Source organism: Cynocephalus volans, chromosome 10 (assembly GCF_027409185.1).
Source record: "Cynocephalus volans isolate mCynVol1 chromosome 10, mCynVol1.pri, whole genome shotgun sequence".
NCBI classification, from domain to species: domain Eukaryota; kingdom Metazoa; phylum Chordata; class Mammalia; order Dermoptera; family Cynocephalidae; genus Cynocephalus; species Cynocephalus volans.
The window spans coordinates 78,636,350-78,662,799 of record NC_084469.1 but is presented as its reverse complement, the minus strand read 5'-3'; the positions used below and the strand labels follow the sequence as shown (position 1 = coordinate 78,662,799).

General features: G+C 38.8%; 1 protein-coding gene across 2 annotated transcripts in view; it reads right to left on the bottom strand.

Moving 5' to 3' along the window:
* The window catches only part of TOX3 (TOX high mobility group box family member 3), a 101,795-nt gene that overhangs the window by 27,888 nt on the left and 47,457 nt on the right, over positions 1-26,450 (bottom strand). For both annotated transcript variants that reach the window (XM_063112924.1, XM_063112925.1), the window contains exon 2: positions 218-283. In XM_063112924.1, the coding sequence (XP_062968994.1) occupies positions 218-283 (66 nt within the window). The remainder of the gene's footprint in view (positions 1-217; positions 284-26,450) is intronic.

The following is a 26,450-nucleotide window of genomic DNA, read 5'->3' as shown; positions in this document are numbered from 1 at the left end:
TACTAAGGTCAGTGACCGCCTGGGGACAAGCGATGAAGATTTGTCAGGTTATTTTCTTTTCCAGTGGGCTTTTCTCATCTCTCCTCCAAAGTCGTTACCTTGTGTCACAGAAGAGAGAGAGAAATCCAATACGGTATTTTGTTTTTTCCCTTCAAGCCTATTAAATGATGTAAATAACACACAAAACACGAACAGCCACATGAAGACAGACACCTACCTCACCAGCAGCAAAGAAAGCATTGTTCCCTTCGGCCATGCTCATGTAGTTATTATTATTTCCAAACTGAAAGAAAACAGAATGTGTGATGTTAATATGGGCACAATAAAGAATTCTGGTTGTTTACTCACTCAGCTGTGATTTGGAAAGAATGCCGGTGCTACGAGATAAAAGGGGGGTTTTACTCAGAGCAAATGTGAAAGATGACAAAGGCTTCCAAGCTCTATGCTACTGGCAGCTACCACCCTCCGAAGACAAAGCACAGAGTCAAGCTAACTCGATAATTCTAGAAAAGAGTTTTGTTCCTCATGAAGGCTAAGAGTGAAGAAAGATGATTACAAACATTTGGGCAACTGGTCACTAGTGTGTGTTGTTTATTGAAGTGACATTTGTCACAGTTTAGAAGGAAAAGTGTTTCCAAGAAAATCACCTTGACACATTGTAAAGCATGTTGGGATTTTATAGCTTACTTTTCAAGAACAGATGTCACAAGTGTGGGTAGGTTAAAATGTGAATTAAAGGGAATAAAATTCAATCCCCAGGACTCAAATTCTATTTTCTAGCAAATGGGGGGTGTGTGGTATGAATATAAATAAATAATAAGACTAAAGAATATTTTTTATATCTCCAAACAGAGCTTAAAGCGATATCTATATCCATCAGAGCTGCTGAAAACAGTGATATTCAATCTCTCAATGTAACATTAAGTGGAAAGAGGTTTAAAAAATAAGCGGGATCCTATGAACACAGCAATTTTTATTTCATTCCCTAACACAATAGCCCATTCATATCATCACAAACAAGACTCTATCCGCATTTCAGACATAAGTTCGTTACTTCTAGGAACCTGTTATCAAAATGTAAAACTTGGATTTTGGCAGAAATGTATTTTCAGGTTCAAATGATATGAAAGTGGGCACATTTTGTTGCTTTAAACATTCTGTTATCAGTCTGGCAATATGGAAAGGTTCTGTGTGCATAATTATGTAGAGTTATGTTATTTTCATGATTTTCTAGTGGTAAAAGTGTCCTTTTTATAAATCGTACTATTTCCTTCCTTTAATGCATCAAATAAAACATTTGGTCTCCAAAGGGTGAAATGTATATATCTATTCTCTAATATAAATAAATCTAGTAATTATTTAAAATAAAAGGTACAATACCGACAAGGACATAGATAGATGGTTAAATGGGTAGACAGAAAAATAGTTACATAGACAGATACATAGATACACAGAATAAACAGAATATGTATAGACAGATACACAAATATGGAAGACTCACATAATCCTCCTCTCAATAAACCGACGAACACTTATTTCTGGGGCACTCTCAGTCCCTAACTCTGAACCTGCAGGACTCGCGTGTAGAAGTGAGATTGACATGCTACATGTTATCATGCCAAGGATCCAAGAACTAAGCGGGATTTACACGAAAGACTTTAATAGTTCCGGAGTGCTATTCTGGTCTACAGAAGCAAAATCCCACCCTGTCAAACAACACTGAAATACACACAAAATGAGCCATCAGCAAGGCTCTCATAGAGCACTCAGATTCATTTGGGTAAATATCTTTATAAGCATTTCTGAAAGATGTATTTGTTAGCGCCTAAGACCTTCATCTGGTTTCTCTGAAGACATGTGATATCAAAAACATGTGCACGGATGCACGCGGGCTTGCACACACGCACACGCGCACACACACACACACACACACACACACACACTCTTACCTTCCCCATTTTTCTACAATGTTAAATATATGCAAAAAAACGTATAAGTTTCTGTCACGGAATTTTTTGATGAATTAATGATGCTAGAGTTAAAATCTCTGGCCTCTATTCTAATGTTCTTTTTAGGCATTTCTGAGAAGCAATCCTGGCCCCCCAAACTGCCTGGCAGCCTGTATCACAATTTTAACGTTATTTAAATATAGGTTTTGTTGGGGAATTAGAAATCCATTTAAGGCAAACAGCTCATTATCAGAGAGTATTTTTTTTAAGATTAAACTCACTTATTATCTAATAGCACCTAAAACAACAAAGAAAAATAAAATGGCTATTAAACTAAGGGCCTAAACAATTCAAAAAACAAATTAAGCTTAGAGTGGAATAAGAACTGGGTTAGAAATCCTCTTCTGAACAGTTAGTATGCGAATGTAATTACTGAAGAAACTACAGCTAATCAGCTGTGAATTGTATCCATTAATTAGTATTTGCCCTGGAGAAATGAGAAAAATCAGTAACAACACTGGCACCGCACAGTGCTGACGAGCCACGTGCCGGCTGTGCTGCGTTTAGTCAAGCAGGTGGCTCCAGTGGTCCACGTAATTTGAAAAGCTCTCACCTGAAGTACTGAGCTGGAATTACAAAGCACTCCTTGCATATCTTTTGGATCTATATAAGGCCTTAATTAATGGCTTTTAATTTGGAAACACTTGGCGATCAGGTGGGCACAGTTATAAATCATTTCAAATAGAAGTAAAGGTTTCTGTTCTGTTTTGGATAAAATATTCCCTCTAAAAAGGTGGCTTTAGACACTGACTTGTTGCAGGTAATTGTCTTTCTCCTGCACAAGTGGCTGGAACCCTGGTTCAGTGTGGTAGGGTAGTCAGAGAAAACACAAGACACCCAGCTAAATATGACTTTCAAATCAACACTTTTTTTTAGTATAAGTATATCCCATGCACTATTTGAGACATATTTACTAAAAAAAGTATTCTTTCTTTATCTGAGATTCAAATTTAATTGGGTGCTCTGTATTTCTGTTTGCTAAATCTGGCCACCCTACTGTGGTTTTTAAACTAATCAGAATGGAAGAGATGGCACTTTTCCATTTGATTACCTTACCTAGTTATGCTACCTTAATTGTATTTATTTTAAAATGTGACCTATGAATCCCGCTTTACTTGTTTGGTGTAAGAACAGATCCAATTCTGAGAGAAAAAGTGCTCCTTTGGGGCAGATCTCAAATATAATGACCTCAGAACAATTAACTTCAAGTGAGTTATGTACAATTAAATTTACATTATGTTCTAAGAGGCAGTGACATCAGTAAACACATTACATCACAAAAAATTTCTAGGTCCCCAGGGAAGGGACCTTAACTATGTTCACCCATGTCTCCCCCAGAGCTAAGAAAAAACTCCAATATTTATTGAAGGGAGGGAGGGAGAAAAGTTGATCACATTTGAACTTCAATGCCTCAGTGATCACCCTAAATGGAATTATTTATCACTTACTTTTTTATGATTATAATAAAAATGATAATGAGTGGTTAGCACAATGAAGCCCTCTACATACATTTCATTTCATTTTCCAGGATGGGACTAAATGTAATCTATATTCCTAACGACCAGTAAGATAAATATAATTATTATCACCATTTTATAGATCAGTAGACTGAGGCTTCTAGAGGTCAAAGTTTTTGCCCAAGATCATAGATTTAAACATGGAAGTCTGCCAGTCCTCCTACCTCATGATCTGTACCACTAACATTTCAGTATCCACAAAGACTTGAATATCTGACTCGGCGATCAATTCAGTTTTAAAACTTGATCTATTCTACTCAAAGCTAGAAATTCCAAGAGGGTATTTCAAGGTACCCAAGTCTAGTAAAATGCTCCTCAAGAAATGGTTTTACAGACCACCGGTTCCACGCTAAGTTTGGGAAATGCTGCCTTCTCCATGATGGGTCACAATGCTTGATAAGAAATTAAAGGCTCTGAGAAGTCCTGTAGTTCATTCATTCAGCAAATATTTATGTGCCTATTATGTGCAAGGTGGTGGAGACAGAATGGTGAAAAAGATCACAAGATCCCTACGTGGATGAAGCTTATATATATATATACATATATATATATATATTTTTTTTTTTTTAAGTGGGAGACAGTAAACCACCAACAATAGCAAAAAACCTGAGAATCGTTTCCATTTGTTTTTCACACGATACTCTGTGGGAACACACTTTAGGATACCTTATTCCAAGCCCTTTATTGACAACATCTTTTTATGTTCCCTGAAACCATCCTATAAAAGATAATACCCTAATCTCACACCATGGTAATACTTATGCATTTTATGAATCAACTAAGAATTTCTAAGTTATCCATTCTAAGTCACCTTAATTTGACCCTATTTCCAGACTTTCTTGATGGTAACCCTCCATTGATGTTCCTTCAAAGATCCCCTGCTCAACCATACAACGGTCTTCTGTGTAGTTTCAAGAGTCAAAACAAAATATTTGAAATAAATTAAAGGAACATTAGGTGAAACAGTTACTCTGAAGGGCATATAAAAACATATGAAAGAAATTGGCCAATTCCAACAGTGTTAAAGAGCACATTATGGGGGGGGGGGAATGGTCACTGCAAGGCAGAAGCATTTGGCATTTATGAGATGCCCTGGTGGTGCTAGGTCCTTTTCCACTTTGATAGGCTCTAATAGATGTGGTCTCCAAAGATACAGTCCCCAAAGATATCATTATAAAGCAGAACTAAATTACTCTGCGTGTCGAACTTCTGTGTCTTAATAACTTCATAAAAGAACATCTTCATTGTACTTGGAGGTAGATTTGCTTTTGCTGCTTGATGAATAATTATAGCTTCAGCAAATACAATTTATGAAGGACATCAATTAAAAAGGAGCACTACAGGATTTTTTAGAAATTAACTAAAGACCATCGTGTTCGTAGCCTGTCTGACCGTGTGAAGTGCCAAAGCAAATTAATGTGAATTGTTAAGTCTAGCACATCCAGCAAAGGGTTTGGAAGAAAGTAGAGCAGACCAGACAAAAACCCATCTGTAATCACAAGACAACTACTTCAGCTTGATGAGTCTACACAACATCATTTTCACTGAAATTATTTTGACACCCGTGTTAAGAATTGTATAGGCTTCTGATAAAGCAGCCTTAACTACAGGGTCTCAAACAGCTAAATGGCACAGATTTAATCCTACAAAAAAAAAAAAAGATAATCCTTGAATTCTCTTTTCTTTTTTCCCATTAGATTTGTTAGCAGACACCATCCAACTTGATGCCTCACTATGGACATCTGTCAAGTTGCTTACACAAATGAACTATGCCATTATGGGTCCAGTATGCCAAGCATGGTCACCTGATGGAGCAGGCAGCACTGCCAAGTCCTCACACTCTCCAAGGCTCTGTTAACTATCCCTGGAAAAGAACCTACAAGAGAGATTCAAGTTTTAACCATGTTCAGCAGTGGTCATCTGTTTCAAGGTATAAAGCCCAAAGGAGTGAAAACAAACCCACCATAGCAAATACTACTACTGCTGATGACTATCATGGTTCTGAAGCACCAGATTAGGAAACAAAGAATGACTTGGTGAGTAAAGATGGTCTATCCCAAAGGCTAGGGTTCAACAAGTGTGGAAACAAAAAACTGCAAACAATGGACTATGATGTATAATTGCAGAAACAGATATACATAATTTTATATATATATACACACACCCAAACATATCCACACAATTCTACCTATACATATATATATATAATTATATATACAGAGAATTATACACACACATAAAATTATACATACATACACACATATACACATGCCTTTCCACATGCTAGAAAATACTAGATGATGATCTCCTGAGCACCACACTCTTACATTCAACTGCCTACTGCAGCTGGACGTCTATAGGCATCTCAGTCATATGTCCAAAACTGAACTCATCTTCTCCCCAAGCCTGCCTGCTCCATCCAGTCTTCCCCATATCCTTTGAGGGAGAAGTGACTCAGTTCTGGTGACTCAAGCCAAAAGTCATTTATGAATGCACTCTTTCTTTCTCCCCTCCCCCATCAAATCCTAAAAAGATTCTGTTGACTCATCCTTCCAATTATACCCAAAGTGGACCACTTGTCTCTACCTCCACTAGATCCACCAGGCCCTAGTCATCCATTCCCTCCTGGATCTCTGCAGTAGCCTCCCAGCAGGTCCCTCTGGCTCTATCAAACTCCATAACAGACTATTCTCAACACAGAGCCAAGAGGCCCTTTGAAAATCTATACCAGACCATGTCACTTCCCTGCTCAAAACTTTCCAATGGCTTCCCATTCACTCAAGGAAGACTCCCAATTCTTACAATGGCCTCCGTTCTTCTCTGACCTCTTGGCCAACGTTCTCCCCCTTGCTCAGGCTACTCTAGCCCACGGGTCTCCTTGCTGTGACTTCAACACCCCATACATTCCGATCTTGGGACCACTGCACTGGCTGTTTCTCCTGCCTGGACTGTTGTCCCTCCAAATGTCCTCATGGCTCATTCACTACCCTCCTTTCCTCAAACATCACCTTCCCTCTGACTACCCAATCAGATTTCTTTGCAGCCCCTCCTCCACCTCTATTTTCTACATGGATGTCCCAGTGCCCAGAAGAGTTTTTGGTAAATAGTAGGTGTTCAATAAATTTCTATTAAATGAATGAACAAATAAATTCCTGCATGTGAAATGATGGTACTCAGAACTGTTCTCCAAGCCCATGAGGGCACTTGAAATTCAAGTGAAAGTGAGAAGCTCAGAAGCTACCACCACTAGTCTCTCCCCAAACCACATCCACAGGAAAAAAAGTGGTAAAAGGAAGACCGATATTCTAATAAAAGTAATATTTTAAACCTTAGGGATACCTAGCTAGAAAAGTGCTTTATTCTAGAAAATACACCAACCCTATTATAGAAAAGATGCAGAGGCCTAGGTGGGTGGAGGTGGGGTGTTAGCAATGGGTGTCTCAGGTGGTTGAAAACTAACTGCAATGAACACCACAGATTGTGGCCTGCAGGCAAAATGCTGAGAGAAGAGAGAACCAACAGCTTAATGTCAACGGGGGCAAGGATTCAAATATTAAATTTGACAGCTGATTTTTTTTCTAATTCAAAATATCCTCTATTTAAAAAAAAAAAATTGCTTTATACTCTAGGTCAAGGTTTCTCAAACTGTTGTACCAAGGACCACAAAATAACCAGATGCCCATTACAAATGTGGATTGCCCAGTCCCCACCCTGGATTTCCTGTATCAGATTCTCTAGGCAGTGGGGCCCTAATATCTGTCTTTTTAACCAGCTTCTCAGAAACTCTAAAGCACACTAATATTTGAAAACTACTAGTCTAGTTCATTTCAGACTCATGTGGTGGAATTTTCTTTTTTTAAAATAAACTTTTCTACACGTCTGAGGATGATCGTACAGAAATGCTGATATAGCACAAGTTGTTTTGTTTGGAGCAATAAAGGCTTAGCTCAAGTACTTACAATCTCTTCTTGCCTTCCTCACTTATAGGTAAATGTAGTTATTTGTGAGGTGACCATCCACCCCCTCCGCTACTGTCATCATAAGGAAAAAGAACAGGAACACCCTAAGTTGGATCAAGTAGGGAGTACAAGTTCCCACTGTTGGATTTTTCAGCAACTTCTGTGGACCCACACAAGTAACAACAATGCCTAAACATATGGACTCTACTCAAACACGGAGGCCTTTGGATTTTCATGATCTGGACACATTTGAGTCTGCAAATCACATAACCATCTGGACTAGTTAAAAGTGGCAAGGAAAAAAAAAAAAACACCCTCTCAAACCCAACGGCACTTGTTTAACATCAAAAAAACAAATATAGGTAGAGGGGAGGATACTAAGGTTCCAGAATCAAGTTTTTTTAAGCAAAAATGGAATCACCTTTGGGACTGGCCAAGCAACCAATCATCATGAATATTCAGAGAATAGGAAAAGAAGGCCTCCAATTTTCCTTACACACACATCAACAAAAAAAGTCAATGGTAACACATACACTGTTAAGTGACCACACCTTTTGCATTAATTCTTGTTTATCTCTCCGCTTCCTCCCCAAAACCTTACCAACACTTCACTGAGTACTTATATTAGATACTTATTAATAGGATCTATGTTTAGGGGACTTAAAGGATCCTAATTAATAGAATCTATGTTTAGGGAACATTATGTCTAATGTTTAGGGAATATATCTACTTCTCTTATAGTAGCTGTGTAGATAAAGAGAAGTAGAAAATATGATTGTTGATTTTAAGGGATCACAACTCGGTTGGGGGTGTGACCAAAAAAAATGTACCAACCTAAGGGCCAAGTTGGTGACAAATGGCCTACAAATTTAGAAGAAGGAATCAAAAAGGAATGGCCTCTCAGAGGTACAAGTCTTGAACCAAGAAAGAAGGCAGGAGGAGAGGAAGTCCCAGGCAAAGAGAACAGGGTAAGCAAAGCTGCAGACTTAACTGGGCACAGACTCTGTGCAAAGAACAACGCAGAGAGCAATTTGGCTACAGGAGAAGGGGCACTAAGCTGGGAGAGATGGTAGGTAGCCAGGCTCTGGTGAGCCTTGAAGGCCAACCTAAATACTTCAACATATATTAAATAGGAGGGTCCATGAAGGATTTTGTTGGAAGGAAGAGGCAGAGAGAGAGATGTAAAACCCACACTTGAGCATATCAATAGTCTGGGATGCACAAGATTAGTATTGGGAAAGATGGGAGCAAGGAGCCAGTTAGGGACACTTCAAGGCTGGCATGAGGTTACAAGTGTCTAGACCCAGCAGAGACAATGGTAGAAAAAATGAAATGCACAAAGCACTTTACCATGAGTCAGACTGGCTTTGAATTCCAATCCAACCACCAAACTAGTTGTGGGATGGCAGGCAAGTTGCTTAACTTGTCTTAAGGACAAGTTCAAATCCCAGCTGGCTACTTGCTAGCTGTGTAACTCTGCACAAGTTATTCAGCCTCCATGGGCTTCAGTCTTCCTTGTAAAATAGGGATAAGAGTAGCATTTGCCTCATCATGGGGGATTTGAGGATTAAATGGGTTAGTGTATATACAGCCACCTTTTCTATCTGCACTAACAGCCACAGTGATATTTCAATGAGCCTTGCAAAAATTACAAAACAAACCAAGCATATCTGTTTTACAAGCTGCTGTGGCTTACAGGACAGGAGAATTTTCCTACTTAAAGAACTCCAATGGTTTCCCAATGATATTTAGAGTAAAACCTGAACTCCTTTCCATGCACTACAAGCCCTTACATGATCCAGCTGCTGGCTGGCTCTCCCCGTCCTAGGAGTACTGCACTCACCCACTAAGATCCAGGTGCACTACACTCCCTGCTGTTCCTCAGTCCCTTCTCTGAGCTTTTGCAGCTGCTGTTCTTGTCTGCACCATTCTTTGCTCCTGTCCTTACTTTATGTAGGTTTCCATTCAATGTCCCTCCTCGGGGAGTCCTTCCCAGGTCAGCTTAGCTAAAAGGACATGCACACCCAACCTCAGTCTCTTGCTCATTCCTATACTTTAAATCTTGTCAGATATAAAGTCACTTATCACTGATTGACGTTACTGCATTTGTTTGCTTCTCTGTCTACTATCTCTCTCCACACCGGAATGAAGAGTCCATGATGACAGTAATTCCTCTGGTTCAGTGCTGCTTCCTCTCGCCTTAGGACAATGTCTGGCCCAAGCTAGGGGCTCAGTATGTGCTGTGGATTGATTGAATTGTGTCCCCCAAAGTTCATTAGAAGCTTAATTCCCACTGTAACTGTTGAGGGTAGGAAATCCTATTATGGTAATTGAAAGGTGGGGCCTCTTAGAGATGATTGGATTGTGAGGACTGCACCCTTGTGAACAGATCGATCCATTTTTGGAACAGTGGATATCAGGGTTCTGAGGGCTTTAAAAGGAAAGTGAATGAGGAACTCTCTCTCTCTGCTCTGCCATTTTCTGCCCTATGAGACCCCTGCATTGCTGTAAAACCACCACCAAAGAAGTCCCTCACCATAAGTGTTCCCTGGACTTTGGACTTCTCAGCCTCTGAAACTGTAAGCAATAAATTTCATTTTCTTATAAATTACCCAGTTCCAGGTATTTTGTTATAAGCAACAGAAATGGACTAATATCTGTTGGATGCATGAGTGAATGAGTCAGCCAGGGAGATCCAAGTCCAAATCCCAGCTGGATATCATCAGGTTAAGTGGCTTCATACCTCCCTGAACTTCCGTTTCCTTATTTCTAAGGAAGGGAGGATAGACCTTTGTGGGACTGGGCTGTGTCAGGAGAAGCAAGACAACAAAAAACCCCTAGCAAAGAGTCTCACGTGGAAAGAGGCACTTGGTGAATGTCAGAAAGTGGACAGTGGGAAGCCTGCGAAAGTAGGAATTCAATCTGGGGAAAATAAATGGGTCACAGGAACATTTCATGTAATATTTATTAAGTGCCTTCTACATGAAAGATACAATGTTAGATATTAGGTTAAAAACATGAATAAGACCCAGTTTCTACCCAAGAGGAGCTCTAATGAGAAAAACAGATATGACAGCAGGACAGATGCGAAGTCCTCCCCCTGGAAAGTCAGCAGAAGGTTTCAAATAAGAGGAGCCATTTGAGTGGGGTCTTGAAATATATGTAGGAGCTTGCTGTGAGAGAAAAACACTCTGGTAGAAAAAAATTCTTGGGAAAAATCCTAATGTCATAAAAGTGGGTGCCGGCAGACAAGAAATGAGGATGCACGCATTCTCAGCAGAGAGGACAGCAGGAGGTTGATCTGGGAGCCCACAAGTATAGAGTAGGCTTTGGGGAGGTTTAGCTCGAACATGCTTTGGGATAAAAGAAGATTTGAACATATTGGTAGGTGGAGGAAAGACTTAGCACAAAGGAAAGAAAGATCAGCCCACAGTAGCAGAAGATAAGATTCAGAGTATAATTTCCAGAAGGTAAGAATAATTAATGTCTATTCTGTGTGTCTTCTACTGTAGTTGGCCAACTAATGGGCATCTCTTATGTAATGAAAGGAACTTAACAGAGATGTGCTTGGTCTGTTTTGGTTTTTGTGAGAATCATTGAAATGGCAGCTAAAAGTGACCACTAGTCCAGATGGAAAAGGTGGCTACTTTCTTTGATATCTCTAGAAGAACCAGAGAGACCCATTCTCCATAGCCCAAAAGATGTGACATGAACATGCAAATTTCCGTAACTAGCAGTACATCCTTGGGTTTAGACAGGGCTGTGACTCATGATAAATCTAATATCACTAGGAGGAATAACAACTTAGCTCTAATCTGCTGTGGGCACTTTAGGGTGAATTGGTTTATAATAAGTAGTTCTGCTGATGCATACAGTAGGTATCATCTTCAAGGATGCTCAGAAAATATTGCCTTGGAAAAGCCTTCCTTGGCACCACCTTCCCCACCCCTGGCAGGACTGGAGTCTCCTCCTCCCAAGCTCCGAGGCATCCTGTGCATCATCACTCTATGCTGCGTTAAAAGAATCGATTTCAGTGCCTGTCTCCCTCCTAGACTACTTGGGGCAGAGGCTGTGCATCATTGGCCACTGCAGCACCAGGGCCTGACACATAGTAGGTATGCAACTGATAATGCAATGGTCTCAAGTATCAACCCCAGAGGTACTTGCAATCGGCAGCCTCAGTGCGTTTAAAGATACGTGTTACTAAGCCATTTATTGTTCTCTGCACTTGACTCAGTCCACATCAAATTCAAGTAAACCACTGCTATTATGGGTTACCAAGGTACTGCCAAGACTTCATACAAAATAGAAATGAAAAGTCATATAAGATAAAATCTGAGTTATTTTCCTTGTACTGCCAGACTTTGTAGTTCTGGTTGCAATCAAATAACTAAGGACCTTAGAGACTTTCTGCTGAAAACAAACTTTAAGGTCTCTAATGACATGACATATTTATACTGAACACCCTTAGTAAGTCTCCAGGGCATTTAGTTCTTGCACAACCACCTGAAATTGCAAATGTAAAAAAAGAAACAACAAATTAAGTAAAATGTTCCTCGGTATTTTTAAATAAAAACCTCTTAACTAATTACAAAATTTCCTTAGTTCAGTAACAAAACACTACTAATGAATGGTAAAAACACAAATTCTCTAATTTCAATCCATCCCTCTCATTATTCTTGGGTATAAATTCCATCAAAACATAAATGACTTCCTATATTGTCTTCCTTAAGAAGACAATCTCTATTAACTAATCTCTATTAATTATAGAGACAATATCTATTAATCTCTAAAGGATAACATTTAATGCTCTTAAACCATAATATTGTTTAGGTACCTAAAACAAACAGACTAATATATAGATGCAGATAAAGCCATAGAGATACAGATATAAATATACAGATATATAGATCAGTGATTCTCAATCAAGGGCAATTTTGTCCCCCCGGGGACATTCGATAATGTCTGGAGAGAGTTTTTATTGTCATGACTTCTGGAATCCAATGGATAAAGGCCAGGAATGTTGCTAAACATCCTACAATGCACAGGGCAGCCCCCTACAACAAAAAATTACCCTGTTCAAAATGTCAACAGAGACTGAAAAACCCTGGTATGGATCAATCCATACATTAAGCATAAATAAAAGATATTTAAAGTATTTTAAAATAAATATTACAGACTCATTGCTTCTATATGATTCAAACACAATTAGTGTTCTTCAAGTGGCCATTATGCTGACATTGGATATACCTACTTATAAGATGACTGACTATAATTATTATCTTAAATGTGTTTCAAACATGTATCAACTAGTTGGTTGTCAGCTATGAAGCTTTCCATTTATATAAATACTCAGTTGCTTTTTTCTTTTCTTCTGCTGATAGTAAGTCAAGGAATAGAAACAGCTTACCTTGTTCTTCTAAGGCTAATGTTAAAAAAAATCGATAAACCTAAATTCCTCATAAAGCATTCTAAGTGACTCAATGTGTTTATTTTCTAGTCTCAATCATATTTGAAAAACCAAATACATAAAGTTTACTTAGTTCATAAGCATATATAATGTATAATCATTTCGACCAAACATGATTACATAAGAGTTCTACTAATGTCTATAACGTCACATCTATCTTGTTTAAGAGCAAGTCTCAGATATTTGGTAAGAAATTATAAGAATCTATGAAACCATTGATACCAGTCTGGCTATAGAAACATGACAGGGCTAGTGTTTTACAGTGTAGTAGCAAAGAGCTTTTGTTCAAACTGCAAGAATATCTTGATAGCATAAATTTTTCTGTGATTTTTATGATTGCCTAAATTCTGTTGGAGCAACTTTTTATCAGATGGGTGATTGTACAGCTTTCATTAGTTCTCTGTATTTTACCAGTTATGTTTGTTTATCTAAAATCTTTTACTAGGAAAGGGCTCACATGAGCCTCTAGATCCCACTGCTGATGAGGTCTTAGGGCAGGAGGGAAGAAAATAACACTCTTCCCAACCAAAATCCATAACATAAGATTTTATATCATATTTATTTTATTTTAATTTTTATTTTTATTTTTTTTACTTCTCAGAATATATTGTACTTGATTTTCATGCCCCTTTACCCATTCCTCTCCACCCCCTTCCCACCCCCACATTGTATCTGTGCACTTGGCTTAAATAGTTCAAGGAATTTTGTAGTTATTCTGTCTTCTTCCCCCCACCCTTTAAATAAAGGGTGTTTGTGTGTTTATTTATTTATTAATTTTTAGCTCCCACAAATAAGTGAGAACATGTGGTATTTCTTTCTGTGCCTGACCTGTTTCACTTAATATAATTTTCTCTAAGTCCATTCATGTTGTTGCAAATGGTAGTATTTCATTCTTTTTTATAGCAGAGTAGTATTCCATTGTGTAGATGTACCACAGTTTCCTTATCCACTCATCAGATGATGGACATTTCGAGCTGGTTCCAGCTCTTGGCTATTGTATAATAGAGCTGCAATAAACGTTGGAGTACAGGTATCCCTTCGGCATGATGATTTCCATTCTTCTGGGTATATTCCCAGCAGTGGGATAGCTGGGTCATACGGTAAATCTATCTGTAATTGAGGAACCTCCATATCATTTTCCATAAAGGCTGCACCATTTTGCAATCCCAGCAACGGTGTATAAGAGTTCCTTTTTCTCCTCAACCTCTCCAGCACTTATCATTCTCAGTCTTTTGTCAGCACCACGCTCACCCAGTGAGCCAATCGGCTATCCCTATATGGGATCTGAACCCGTGCCTTTGGTGTTATCAGCACCACACTCTCCCGAGTGAGCCACGGGCTGGCCCCTTCGTTCTCAGTCTTTTGGATGTTAGCTATCCTAACTGGAGTGAGATGTGAGATGGTATCTCAGCATGGTTTTGATTTGCATTTCCCGGATGCTGAGTGATATTGAGCACTTTTTCATGTGTCTGTTGGCCATTCGTATATCTTCCTTTGAGAAATGTCTGTTCAGCTCCTTTGCCCATTTTTTAATTGGGTTATTTGGTTTTTTGTTGTAAAGTTGTTTCAGTTCCTTGTATATTCTGGATATTAATCCTTTGTCAGACGTATATTTAGCAAATATTTTCTCCCACTCTGTTGTTGTTTTTTACTCTGTTGATTGTTTCTTTTGCTGTGCAGAAGCTTTTTAGTTTGATATAATCCCATTTGTTTACTTTACCTTTAGTTGCCTATGCTTTTTGGGTCCTATTCATGAATTCTGTACCCACTCCAATTTCCTGGAGTATTTCCCCGATGTTTTCTTTAAGGAGTTTTATTGTTTCAGGGTGTATATTTAATTCTTTAATCCATTTTGAGTTGATTTTGGTATATGGTGAAAAGATACGGGTCTAGTTTCATTCTCCTACATATGATTATCCAGTTTTCCCAGCACCATTTGTTGAAAAGGCAGTCTCTTCCCCAGTATATATCATATTTATTTTAAAAGGAGGGTTTTTTCTAAATCTGTATTTTAATTAGTTTGAGTATAAGCCTAATGTTTTCTTAAACATAACCATAAAATAAAACCCTTCAAAGTAGGGGCCACTGGCTTTCATCTTAAAGACAAATAATGGAATTCAGTCAAGATGTCAATGTTAATCTGGTGTATACCTCAAATTTATTTCAGTATTTTATATAAAATAACCATGAATTTAGAGCTCCTAAATAAGGAAGGCATTTTATTCTTGGAATCCCAAACAGTCATTGTATACTAATGCATTCAAGATTACCTTAACATTTCCTTACATGAATTTAAAAAGATGTGATTATACAGCAATTTGTAAGCAGCTCTTCTTAAATCATACATCAAATTTTACTCACTTCAGCAAAAACCTTCTAAAAAAAATTCTAAAATGTTCCATTTTAGAAGAGTGACTCAACTGTATTTAGGCAAATTATATCAAGCTGTAAATGCAAAAGTGATCAAAAGGGAGGTAAAACAGATGTAAAAATCTTCAAATAGTCACAAAGGGATATCAGTTAGGCTGCATTTTAAGATAAGACAGTATGAATACTATCTAAAAATTTATTAGCCCTCTTGTTATGCCACAATTAAAATGCAACATATTTGGGGAGGAAATTCTTGCTTAGAAACTAAAAAACAAACAAGCAAAAAAAGCAAAGGACTCGGCTTTAAAGTAAAATGTTAGCACCTTATTTACAGTGACTCTTATTCAGAGTGCACACAAATTACCATATATACTGACTCCATTTATTTCTAACAAAAATAATATTTTTCTCGTTGCTACTAGTGAAAGAATATATATGGCACATAGGGAAAATTACTACACATTCTACAGCACTGGTTAATAACTGAGGGAAAAAGTAGAATCCATCTGTAAAACTGATCTATCAACTTCTTTGGCCATAATAAAAATAAGTTAGAGGTATGATTTTTTTAAGAACTGCAGCTGCCTTCATATCAAGATTAATATTGAAAATAAACCCCGTATAATAGGGCCCCTGGGATAAGTAACAGATTCCGTGAGGGATGTCCATCTGGTACAGCCCATAAGCTGCTCCCTTCTCCATTGTGCTAAACACTCCATACCAAAAATATGCCCTTGCAGAGAAACCACGCCTTCAAAAATGATGCATATCACCCACACTGTTTCACTTTCATGTTTTAATGACTTTAATAAGATTATAAAAAGATGAAGTATCCTAATGCACAACTGCAAAAAAAGGGGGGTGTGTATGAAAGGAAGCTCTCAATATAAAAGACCAGAATTCTCCGTGGGAAAATAAACCCTCCAAAGATAACAGGAAATATGGTATGTAATAATAACTCAAAGTTCTTGACTCTCGTGTTGACTAGAAGGGCTAATATAATAAAACACCCAGTGCTTACCTCACTCCAGCATTCTACAGTTACAAACTCCCCTCACGTGCCTTTGGATAACAAGAGCTAAACTCCTCTCACGTGCTTACCTATCCACTGTTGGGTAAAATGTAAAATGTTTCTTCCTCCCTCTACTAGACTGGGCAGTTTCTAACACAAGAAAGGTAACTTTACCAAAGAGGCAAGATTAATTCCTAGTGGTAGAATCCAAAGTTAATGCTTTATGTGGTCATCTGGAACTATATACGGTGTTGCTCTGTGATAAATATTGACCAGGGAATTCTCACACTGGCATTGAGAAATCTGAATGATGTAAGGTCCAAATAATGACATGGAGTTTTATAAGGTAGCTGTAGTTACTGAAGCAGAAAACGTATTTTTAACATTAAACAAAATGTAATATATTTTAAATGTAGCCTAAAGTTCATTAAGCCTTATGGACTCCAATACTGTAGAGAAATTTCTTTAACTAAAAAAGATCTTTCCAAGAGTTCTCTTGCATTCCAAGATAAACATTCTAGAAAGATTTTATATCTCAAATTCATTGATTTTATTTTAAACAATTCTGAAGTGCTTTGAATGATATAGGAAAATGGCCATGATATAATAGAAAACCATGATTCAAAACCATACACAGGGTGACAGAATTTTTTTCTTTTATTTTTCTATGCTTTGCATGCTTTCTAAAATTAGCATCTAGTAGTTCTGTAATCAGAAAAATATATATTTACAATGGAACTGCTCAAAGATTTCCTTAATCTCTATTGGCATAAAGTATGTAAGTAAACATAAATCCTGAAAATTACACAGAGCAATGATCAAATGTTACTGTTCATTCATTTACTAACTTTACAACAAATATATTCTGATTAACACCTATGTGCCAGGAAGTTAGCTCAAGTAGTCAGAATAAAACATGAGTCAAAAATAGACGGTCCCTGCCTTCATGGAGCATCTAGTCCAGCACAGGGAAACAAGACAGCAATCAAATAATTAAAGATATAACTGGATGAATAAATGAATGTGAAGCATCACTTGTGAAGTATGCCAGGAAGAGGGATACAGGGTGGAGAATGGATTAGAGTGGGTACTGGTAGACCAATCAGAAAAATAGTGCATCAGACCAGATAAGAGATGATGGTACAAGAACTCAGGTGGTAATGGGGGCACAAGAGTGAAGATGGGGAAAGATGAGAAGTGGATGGACCTCAGGGATTTTCTTAGGAGTGTTTCCTCCAGACTTGCTGATGAATTGAGACAGGTGAGAGAGAAGGGACTGTTAAGGGAGATATCTCGGTTTGGGGCTGGCATAACTGGATATGGCAAAGCCATTCATCCAAACAGAGGAAGCTGAACAGAATCAGCCTTTGGCAGGTGGGCTGAATCGTGTGTCCATATTAAATGTATTGGGGTTGAGGTGCCAAGAGATGTCTGTAGTCTACAGGAAAGGTCTCAAATAGACTTTCTGTAAGAATTATGGGTATAGGAATTCAATGAAGCCGTGAACATGAATGAGATTGGGAAGGGACAGTCTAGAGTAGAATCTTGAGGATCTCCAATACTTAATGACCAGGATGTTGACCCAGCAAAGAAGCCTGATCAAGAGTGGCCAGAGACATACAAGAGAAGCCTAGCGAGGGGAGTATTCCTGACATCAGGAATAGACTTCAGTAAGGAAAGAGTGATCAATAATGTCGAATGGGTTTAGTAAAACTAAAGACACTTTGCTGTAGATCCGAAGCACAGCGCACAAATGTATGGGAATGATAGTATCCGCTACTCTCACAGAGCTGTGAAGACAACACAGACAGACATGCACCTACATGGAACCATGCCCAAAAGAAACTCAAATACTCCAGTTTACTGAAACTCCAGTTTCAGTGGGAGAACGAAAAAGTGGACAGGAAAGAGGGGCTGCTGTGGCTTAGAAAGAATTAGATATATAAAGAAAATGTGGTGACCGCCCACCATATGATCTTGATTTATTACAAGAGAAAAAATAATAGGCATTAGTGCCCTTAGCATATAAATTATTTGTCAATAGATAAAAAGAATCCAAAAATGTCTGTAAAATTCCTTAGAATAAGTGAACAAAAACAATTTTCTTATAATAGAGGATGCAATAGTTGTCTATCCCAGAAACTGTTGGTTTCTGACAGTGATATGCAAAGTGCCCATCCCACGTCCCTCTCCATCACCATTAGCTCAGGGGCCACCAGAGCAGCTGAGTCAGATGACATAGAAAGAGAAAAAAATATTCCCCTCATCATGAATGGTGACAAACAGAGAAAAATGCATTTTCCCAATACCCTTTCACTACTAGGAAATGCCATATATCATAAGGTAATGTAGATTGATTTCACCTCAAGACTTAATAATTCTAAAATAGGAATATTTCAAAATTAAACATGCATGTATTGAGCAAGAAACAGCCCCATCTCCAATTTTATACATCCACATACTTTAAGTATGAGAAGTTATCCAGATGTGTTCATAAGAAAATGACATCTAAAAGAAACAGGATTAAAGGATTGCTTCTGTGTGACAACAAATTTATAAGCCTGAAACTGCCATTATCCCATATCTTCTCAATAATGTCCTAAAAACAAGAGAATCAGACTAAAGCTTGCCGTTAAAGTTAATGCACGAAATATTAACTGGGAATTTGAGGAAATTTCCAATAAAATTTGAAATCATTTCTCACAAAGCAAATTGGTTTTGATAAATGTTGATGTTGGGCACTTACACACTGACGGTTTTGTCTGTGGAGCAATGTGAACTCCTACAAGTCTGCAATTTGGAGAATTTAATGACTAATAGGGAAAAATGGATTTTCCCCCCAATTCTGATATGTATAAAGCATGAAATTCACCCACAATGAATCTTTTCCTCTTTCATCTAAGGTCCTGTCAGGTCTATTTAGTAAGCAACAGGTAAACTTCCAAGTGTCCAAACCTGAACATGAGTAACTGACTGTACTTTCTGCATATAGATGTATCTGCACATGCATCCTATTGTATATTTCATCTCTTGAACATACCCCATATGTTTTCCCAACTTCAGGCCATCTCCTCCATCTGAAATGCTGCTTCTTCCCACCTCCCAAACATCCCTGTCCCCAGCTAGGAGCCTCCTGCTGAAATTGCGTGCTCTCATCAAGGTCCAGTGCAAATCACCTCCTCTCCTGCAGGAACCTTTCTCAGCTTAGGCCACCAGATTTGCTGTCCCCTTCTCTGGAATCTTCAACATGCTTCCTTTCCATCTCTTTTATGATACAGCCTGTGCTGGTAACAGTTCATTCTTCCTTTGTTCTATTCCACCACCACCATACCTACTAGAAGCTTCTTAAGGACCAGGACAATCTTGTCTCCCATGACTATTTTGCAGAACTAACTACATATGATGTTTCACCCACAGAAGGGACACAGTAAGTACCAGGCTTAATAATTTTAGTAATTTTTAGTAATATTTCATTCTTGCATAAACTTTTATTTTTAGTGGAAGGGGAAATACCAACTGTAGAGAAAGAAAACAAAGGTCACAAAAGTAAAGCATAATGAAGAAAAGGGATTCAAATCCCGACATATTACTCAGGTTCCAGAAAGTAAAAAACATATATATTGTTTGCAAATCTACAATGATTAACTCATTTATTCAAAAAATGTGTGCTAGGCTCTCATTATGGAATATATATATATACACACAGACACACACACAAACAAATACACTCGAACACACAGACACAACTAATAAGCCTTGGAGACATGAGCACCAAAGATGCATTATCTCCTAACAGGCAAACTGCCTTTATGATTACGTTTCTGACCTCAGCAGAGCCTCTCCAATTCTCAGCAATCTCTTGTAATTCTTCCTCTCCCATTACCCCACAGCCGAACTGCCAAACCTCTGCCCCTCCCCTCAAGCTCTCTGTTCCAATTCTCACCCACTCCTCCACTAAAGACCTTTGTCCCTCACTGAGAAAACAGAGGTCATCAAGCATGGAGTTCTTCAACTGTCACCCCAGACCAGCACTTGAAAGCATCCCTTGCCTTCCTTTGCCAAGAAAAGCATGTTCTCCCACCCACCTGTGCTTTAAATCCCACCCCCTCCATACCCACTCTATCCATTTACCTCTCATTTGATTCTTCAACTTTTCCCACTCTGCTCTTTCCTCCCTCGACTGATCAAACTGCGCAAACCCTGCTCTTCCCTAGGGTGTAGGGGAGCAAACACCGTCGGGCCCCTCTTAATCTCTCACATCCTTCCCCAACCCCACTAACCCCGTTTCCATATCCACATCTTGATCTTTCACCCACTCCTTAACCCTCCTACGGTGATCTGTCTTCCTCTATTTAATGAGCTGCTATCATTAAGTCTGCTAGGGACTCCCTATTACCGAAGCCCACAGACACTTCCCCCATAACACCTGTATCTCAAATGATCACTTCTCCTCCTCTGTCACTTTCAGTCACTCCCTTTTTTAAACTGTTTTCATTTGGCAATAGTCATTCTAAACCAGTGTTCTTATTCCCCTGAAAATTCCTCAGTTTCTTCCTACCACATACCCTGATAATTCACCATGTCCCAACACAACAACCACCAACAACACTCTTCAGTCTAAATATCTTTCATTATACTGGGTTGCAAATTCCCAGCTCCTTCTGAATATCACCATGGATGTCTTACGAACGTTTATTCAATGAATCCAATGCACAGCTTATCTGTACCAGTCTCAGGCATGTTCCCCCCAAGTAATCCATCGCTATCTGTTAAATTTCCCATCCCAGACTACCACCTTTGATCCTCCCTCATCCTCCACGTAAGGTCACTTGGCTCTGCCCACCACACAAAAATCTCTCAGGTCACTTCCACTCCTAATGGTGCTGCCAGCCCTAACCTAGCCTCAGACTCCAGCTTCCCCCCTCTCATTCATCCTCCACACGGTGCCCGGGGTTACCTTTCTTTCAAATTTTCCTCTAAATTACATTTTTATTACAGTGTAAAGAAAAAAATGGAAAATACTGAAAGGCATGAGGACTAACCTAAAAAGTATTTCTCACCCCACCCCAATATGACACTCATAATATGACAAGATACTTTTCCATCTTTTTTCCCCTCTTTCTCTGCAATGTATATAGTCTTTAAAACAAAATTGTATCAAAGTACATATTTAGTATACTTTTTAAACCTCACGGTATTCTGTAACCATTTTCCTCATGTGACCTTCTAACATGTGATTTTTAATAGCTACATACACAGGATGCCAAGGCATGGCTACAGCATAATTTGCTTAAACAGTTCTCAGTAGGGTTAGCCCTCCGAAATGGAAATCTGACCATGCATGCCCCTGTCAGGCTTAAAATCCTTCAGCAGTTACCCATGGCCTACTGATTACACACTCCTTTCCTCGCTGGGGGAAAAGGCCATTCACAAATCAACACCACCTTACCTACACAGCCTCGTCCCCTTTGGTTCCTGCTGCTCCTGTCCCCCACTGTCCACAGCATGGCCTCTACTCCACGATCCTCCACCTCCTCGTTCTTCCAGTGCCTCTTGCAGACGGGCCCTTTCCTCCTCCCGTCCAAAGGTGGGCTCTCCTTCCTCACCCCTGGCCTTGCTGCCACGATGCCCAGACTCTCTCACACTGGAATATGATTGGTTTCTTTGTCTTTCTCCCTAATTAGGCTATGAGCCCCACCCCCCAATAGATACATCATCATACTGTACAGCTAGACTCATAGCAGCCCCTCAAATTTGTGTTAAGTAAGTAGGAACAATGGTTTTTTTCATTGGGATTAGTCACCAGAAAAGGACTTATTGTGTAATATTTTAATACAAGCTCACATTTACTGAGCTCTAAGTATTTGCCAGTGAGTATAGCCTGGTTTGATCTTCAGAATTGCAATTTTACATGTATTTGGGTGATTATTTGACTGATGTACTTGCCCCACACATTGACTGCAAATGTCACAGAGGAATTGTGTCCCTTTTTGCTCACTATGTCCCTTTGTTCTCAGTATTGGACACACTATGTGGGACACTGTAGGTGCTAAGTAAACACTGCCTGCATAAATGAAGCAATGACTCTGCTAGGTCATTAACAATGTGATCTCCACCCTTAGGGAGGAAAGAAAGAAGCATAAGCACTTTGGTTGGGGTTCACACCAAAGATCAGAAGATGACAAGTCAGGATGTTTCAATATCCCATTATAATTGTCCTGATGGATTCTTGCGTCTCTGGAAGAAAGGCACCCACCGCCACATGCCCAGCTGTGCTGGGGACTACACACCCCACTGCTGGGAACAGTAGGAACCACCTGGCTTTTAAAGACTTCATTCTGGACAGTTAGGCTGGCCCCCTAGGCATGACAAAGGCTGACTGAAACATGATTCCATCAGTTGTTCCTGGCCTTATAAACTAAATCTATTTTTCAAAATGGGTCTGCACAATGAATTTTAGTATCAAACTACTTTCTCAATAGCTGGGAAACTTTTTTATGGTGCTATGTTGTCAGTCACTTTTAAATCTACAAAACAAAACAAACAAAAAAAGTATTCCTTAATGTTTCCTTTCCTGTAAAACATTCTTGAGAAACTAAATGTTCATATACTGTATCTGGGGCCTAAGACCATGGCCAATCAAAATTACACTCTTCCCCTCATCGACTGAGTTAGGGCCCCAAACATTACCAGGTGTTATCAGATATGACAAGAAAAATAGAAGGCCATATCTTTGCTTCTGATTTACAGGATGATGAAAAGCATCTTCATTTTTTTCCTCAACAGTAGCTTCTTTCAACTCCCAATTTTGTTTTCATGAGAGGCACAAGGTAGCTCAGACAACCAATTGAAAAAAAAAAATTCACCCCCGCTTTTACACTGAGAACAGTCAGATCAAAAGAATTTTTCTGAAGGCAAAACAGATGAGTTTTTCCCCTTTATACTTCCAAGTGAAACAAATATGTACTTTGTACTTTCACCGAACACTGAGCAAGTGAACAGAACCGGCCTTCCCTGTGCTTAGACAGAACTCACACCTGCACGGGACTCCAGTTCTGCAAAAGGAACTTATAACTGGGCAAAGGGCAAAGGATCTCAAAGCAGAATTTCAAACAACTTGTGCAGAATTGTGTGCAACTGAGAAGTAGGTGTAAGGTAACATTTAGAAACATTTAGCCTTGGACACACATATACATATACCCACACCCACCTACCCTCCCCCCCACACACACTTATACACCCACAGGCACATCAACCCTCTTCCTCTCAGATACCAGCCCTTTGCAAAAGTAAGAGAAAGAATTTTTATTCAAGTTTAGCATATCCATAAATTGGACCATAAAATGAAAGTTTTAAAAGGGTGAGTTCCCAGGAGAGGTTAAAAAATAAATGTATAAATAAACTATAAGGTGAAGAGCAATAAAGTACATTTTACACCAAATATCATCTGAAGAGGATTACTTACTGGCAAGAATAAAGAGAGACAATCGGTTATAAATATTTGACGATTCTAAATACTCTTGTTTGTCCTCCTAGTTCCTCTTTTTCTCACAAAACAAAATCTCAAAGTCTTCTTTGCTTTTATCCCAGTCCATCTCGAAATCTTAAAAACTGTGCTGTGTTTAGAGAATGTGCCTTCTCATCCAAACAGCCTTTGCCTCAACCTCTTGAAATCCCACCTTTCTTACCAAGCTCCCCCCTTTATTGTAAGAAAGGTGGTAATTATTTCCGAAACTCCTATCCATTTAAGCACATAATTACCCAGACAGCCCTTCAGTCACTGTCACGCTCCTTATACTCAATGTCAATACTTCAGATGCTTTTTCACTGTTTATAATTCTCCCTGTGGGCACATGCTCTTTAAACATTTATCTTCACCAATATTGAAAAGCTTGAATTTTATATCTTAGAAGAACAGATATAGAAGAACAGATATCTTCTGACTGATCATCCAAAACCTCCTTATAGCCCTTTCACCCACACTTGCAAGAATAATTCCATCATCACTTCTTCCAAGTCCCCAAAGAAGCCTCTAATGTGGCAGCTACAGCTAATTATTTCTTACGAGTCATGCTCCTCTTTCCATGGTATAGAAATAGTGGCTGTTCCCAAACTCCTTGCATCTTGGTGGGGACATGCAACCAGCTCTTGGCAAATGCAATATGAGCAGAAAGAATGTGTCTCACTTTTAGGTCAAAGTAGTTGAGAAGCAGGTGTGATCTCTCCACCTTCTGTTTTCCCTTCTACACCCACTAGATGTTGGCACTTAAAAGAAGATGGCACTGCCAACCGGAACAACTTTGAACTGTGCAAGTGAACCAGAAATGCAGCCCTACTCCCTCATTACACATTTTGGGTCTATTTGTTATAGCTGTTAGGCTATTCGGAGTTACCATCTCCTATTTACTCATTGCTGCTTCCCATATCTTTTAAGGCCATGTGAATAATTCTACACTTCTTAGATCATTCTGTGTCCTTCTTGTCCTTCAAATCTCTGATCAAATTCATCTCTCTAATAAAAATTTCCACTCAAAATCATCCTCTCCACACTTACAAAGTGTTTGCATTACAGCCACTTGAGTTTGGTTACGTTACTCAGTCAATCTCTCTCCATCGATAAATATTTATCCTGCACTATTACGTCAGATGCAAAGTTATTTTGCCAACCTGATTATATGATACTGGAGGAGAGAGGATTTTTCAGTTTCACTGCTTTCCTGTGACAAACCACCCACCTGTGTAATACCCCAGTGGGTTCAAGGTTTTATGTTAAATGGCTAGTGGGGTTTAACTAGCTCATCTACAACACCCTCCTCAACACCATATAGGTAGCGGAGGTTAAGAGACCTTCCATGAAGTCATTCTCTTAAGAAAAGGAATAGTGCCTGCTGTGGTTAAAAAGGGCACTGGTTTGTAGTGCAGGGGACATGGATTCAAATCCCATCCACTAGCTGGGGTTATGTAAGCTCTTTACAAGTTCCTTAAATTCTCTAAGCTCCCATTTTCTTCACCTATAGAAGGAGATAAAACTGATGCTGACCTTGAGAGATTATTGTCCAACATCTGAGGAGGATATATGAGAAAGCCCCCTTAACCTTTAAGACATCATAATATGACCTTCAAAGGAGTCGGGAGCTCAGAAAATGCTTTTGGAAACAGAGAAGAGCTTCCTATCTCCTCAAAATGCAATTCCCCTATGCCCTATTTTCTCTTTAAAATTCATTTCTTCAGAAGATATGGAGAACAGCCATGTGACTTTCCACTAATGATTATCAAATAATTTGCTAGGGACAGGAAAGGAAGTACTACAGCTACTGCTCTGAGCCAGCTTTTCCAAATCTCACTAGCCCTAACACGTCCAACAGACGAACCATAGTAATAGTAACATTTATTGGCATTTCAGTACATTTGACCCTTATCATAACCCTATGGGAGAAATATCATTTCTCTCATCTGGTAACAGTTCAGGTTCTCAGAGAGGCTTAGTATCTTGTTCAAAAACCACACAGCACCTGCACATGTGGTGGACACAGGATTTGAAGCCAGTCAGTCTGCTATCAGATGGGATGCTCTTAACTACCACCACAGTGTTAATACACACCCATGCCTGTCCAGAGCACAGCTAACACATATACGATCTTCAAATTCTTGCAGCAGGGCATTTGATCCTACAATTTCCCACAAAACTCATCCAGAAATGATCCAAATTAAGTCATGGGGTGAGAGAGCGAAAGATTGTCCATAAATCTCTATTTCAGTAAAGTGATACTTGGATATTACATCTTCTTTCATTTATTCTCATTAGAATAATACAATCTCATTAGAATACGATCAGTTTTCAAAAGCACCTCCACCCCATCATCAACAATGATCAAATATTACTATCATGAACCACGGGGTAATGAAAAGAGGTGCTATTTTATCCACTTTTACTAAATGCTATTCACAAAAGAGTATCAAATTCTACCTATCAGTTTCTCTCATTCTTTTCTAACTAAAGACTTGAGAGCCTACATAAAATAGTAACTGGGAGCTTTAAAAAACATGTAAAATACCATATAATCAAGATTGTTTAAATGTATAAAACTGTCAAGCAGATTATCCTTTATGCAA